The 1,526-nt window shown below is 48.7% G+C and overlaps 1 protein-coding gene across 9 annotated transcripts in view; it reads right to left on the bottom strand.

Moving 5' to 3' along the window:
* Window positions 1-1,526, bottom strand: part of Ubr4 (ubiquitin protein ligase E3 component n-recognin 4) — a 113,957-nt gene that overhangs the window by 74,649 nt on the left and 37,782 nt on the right. For all 9 annotated transcript variants that reach the window (XM_031379259.1, XM_031379261.1, XM_031379263.1 and 6 more), the window contains exons 30-32: window positions 1,343-1,444; window positions 1,021-1,121; window positions 587-785 (exon numbers count right to left, since the gene is read on the bottom strand). In XM_031379259.1, coding sequence (XP_031235119.1) covers window positions 587-785; window positions 1,021-1,121; window positions 1,343-1,444 — 402 coding nt within the window. The remainder of the gene's footprint in view (window positions 1-586; window positions 786-1,020; window positions 1,122-1,342; window positions 1,445-1,526) is intronic.

The following is a 1,526-nucleotide window of genomic DNA, read 5'->3' as shown; positions in this document are numbered from 1 at the left end:
TCTTTCCATCTTCTGAGATCTTCTTCAATTTCTTTCTTCAGAGACTTGAAGTTCTTGTCAAAGAGATAGAGCGGCAGGGACAGGATCCTCTCAGCTTCCGAGTGACAGAAGAGGATCAGCGTCCTTCTCTGCCCCTTCCCTGCAAGTGGAGGGCCTACCTCCAGCCTTTTCTATATAATGAGTTTTAGGACACCCAGGGCTACAGAGAGACCTGGTCAATTGATCGATCAATAGACAGGTAAATAAATATTTTTAAAAGTATGTGAAGGAGAATTATAAACATGCATGAAACTGGCAAAGTACAAATTTAATTAATTAGAACTACTTAGTGTTATAAATTACACATTAAACATATAAACACAACAATTTCAGAATTGGACTTGAACCACTACAGCACAAGACATCTAGTGGGGTAGCAAGTGACAGGCTGAGTCAGCTCCGAAGTTTCTCCATGGGAAATAAATCTCAATAAGCCATGCTACAATGCTGGAATCAGGCAGGAGAGGTGTGCAATGCCAAAAGGAAGGCAACCATAGCTGCTCGGCAGACTTCTGGGTTTTAAAGCCAGCACACACAGACTTCCTACCTGTTTTCCCGAACGATGTACGTGGTCAGTAACTGCAGCAGCTGCCGGTTCTCCTGAATGACCTCCAGCTGGTCAGAGTCCTTTGGAGGTGATGTTGTCATGCGGGTGAGCCAGGCCTGCAGGCGCACAGGCTCCACGCATGCAAGCTGGGCAAGAGAGCCACAGAGGTGAAGGAGGCTCGGGTTAGGGCTCTTCTCAGCTAGAACAAGACAAGAAGCTTCTGTCAGTGAGGAGGGCACGGACCTCCAAGGAAGGGGCAAACAGCCAAAAGAGAAAAGGCCTCAAGAGTTTCAGCATCTTTCCCAACTTTCTCTGAAGGATTCTCTACACTTGTTAGCACTGTCATGCTTCGGGTAAATTCAGGCAGAAGCCAGGCACAGTATTAGCCGGACATCAAAGTTCCCATAAGAAGATTACCAAAAGCTGTCACTCACTCAGCTGGAAGAGTTTGGTGAAGAATTTCAAGACTCGGTTACAGAATTTAGCAGAGAGGTCCTCATTGGCCGTGGCCATCATGATCTGCACAAGCTCCCCACTGCAAGGCGAAGGGAAACGAGACAACCACATTAAAGGCAAAGTCCTGCTTCTGCTTCACAGTCTCACCCTGGGGAAAACGGTCACTTGCGGGTCCCACACAAGCTGCTCTTGGAATACATCCCTCCCCAGGAGACACTCAAGCAGGCCTCCTTGGTCCTGAGGCAGCTGAATTGGCACATCCAGCCCCACTTTCAGTGAGTAAACGAAAGCAGTGCTCACCCATCAGAGAAGAACTCCTCCATGGCCTTCCGGGCCTGGCTGCTCTCCAACTGCTTCTCCAGATACTGCAAACACTCCTCCAGGATGGACTCATCCAGCCCACTAAGGACCAAGACCACAGTTCAGTGGATGGACTCATGCAGCCCACTGAGGACCAAGACCACAGTTCAGTGGATGGACTCAT

This window comes from Mastomys coucha, unplaced genomic scaffold, assembly GCF_008632895.1.
Source record: "Mastomys coucha isolate ucsf_1 unplaced genomic scaffold, UCSF_Mcou_1 pScaffold18, whole genome shotgun sequence".
Taxonomy (NCBI): Eukaryota; Metazoa; Chordata; class Mammalia; order Rodentia; family Muridae; genus Mastomys; species Mastomys coucha.
The sequence above is the reverse complement of the archived record's forward strand: the minus strand, read 5'-3'. Positions and strand labels throughout refer to the sequence as shown.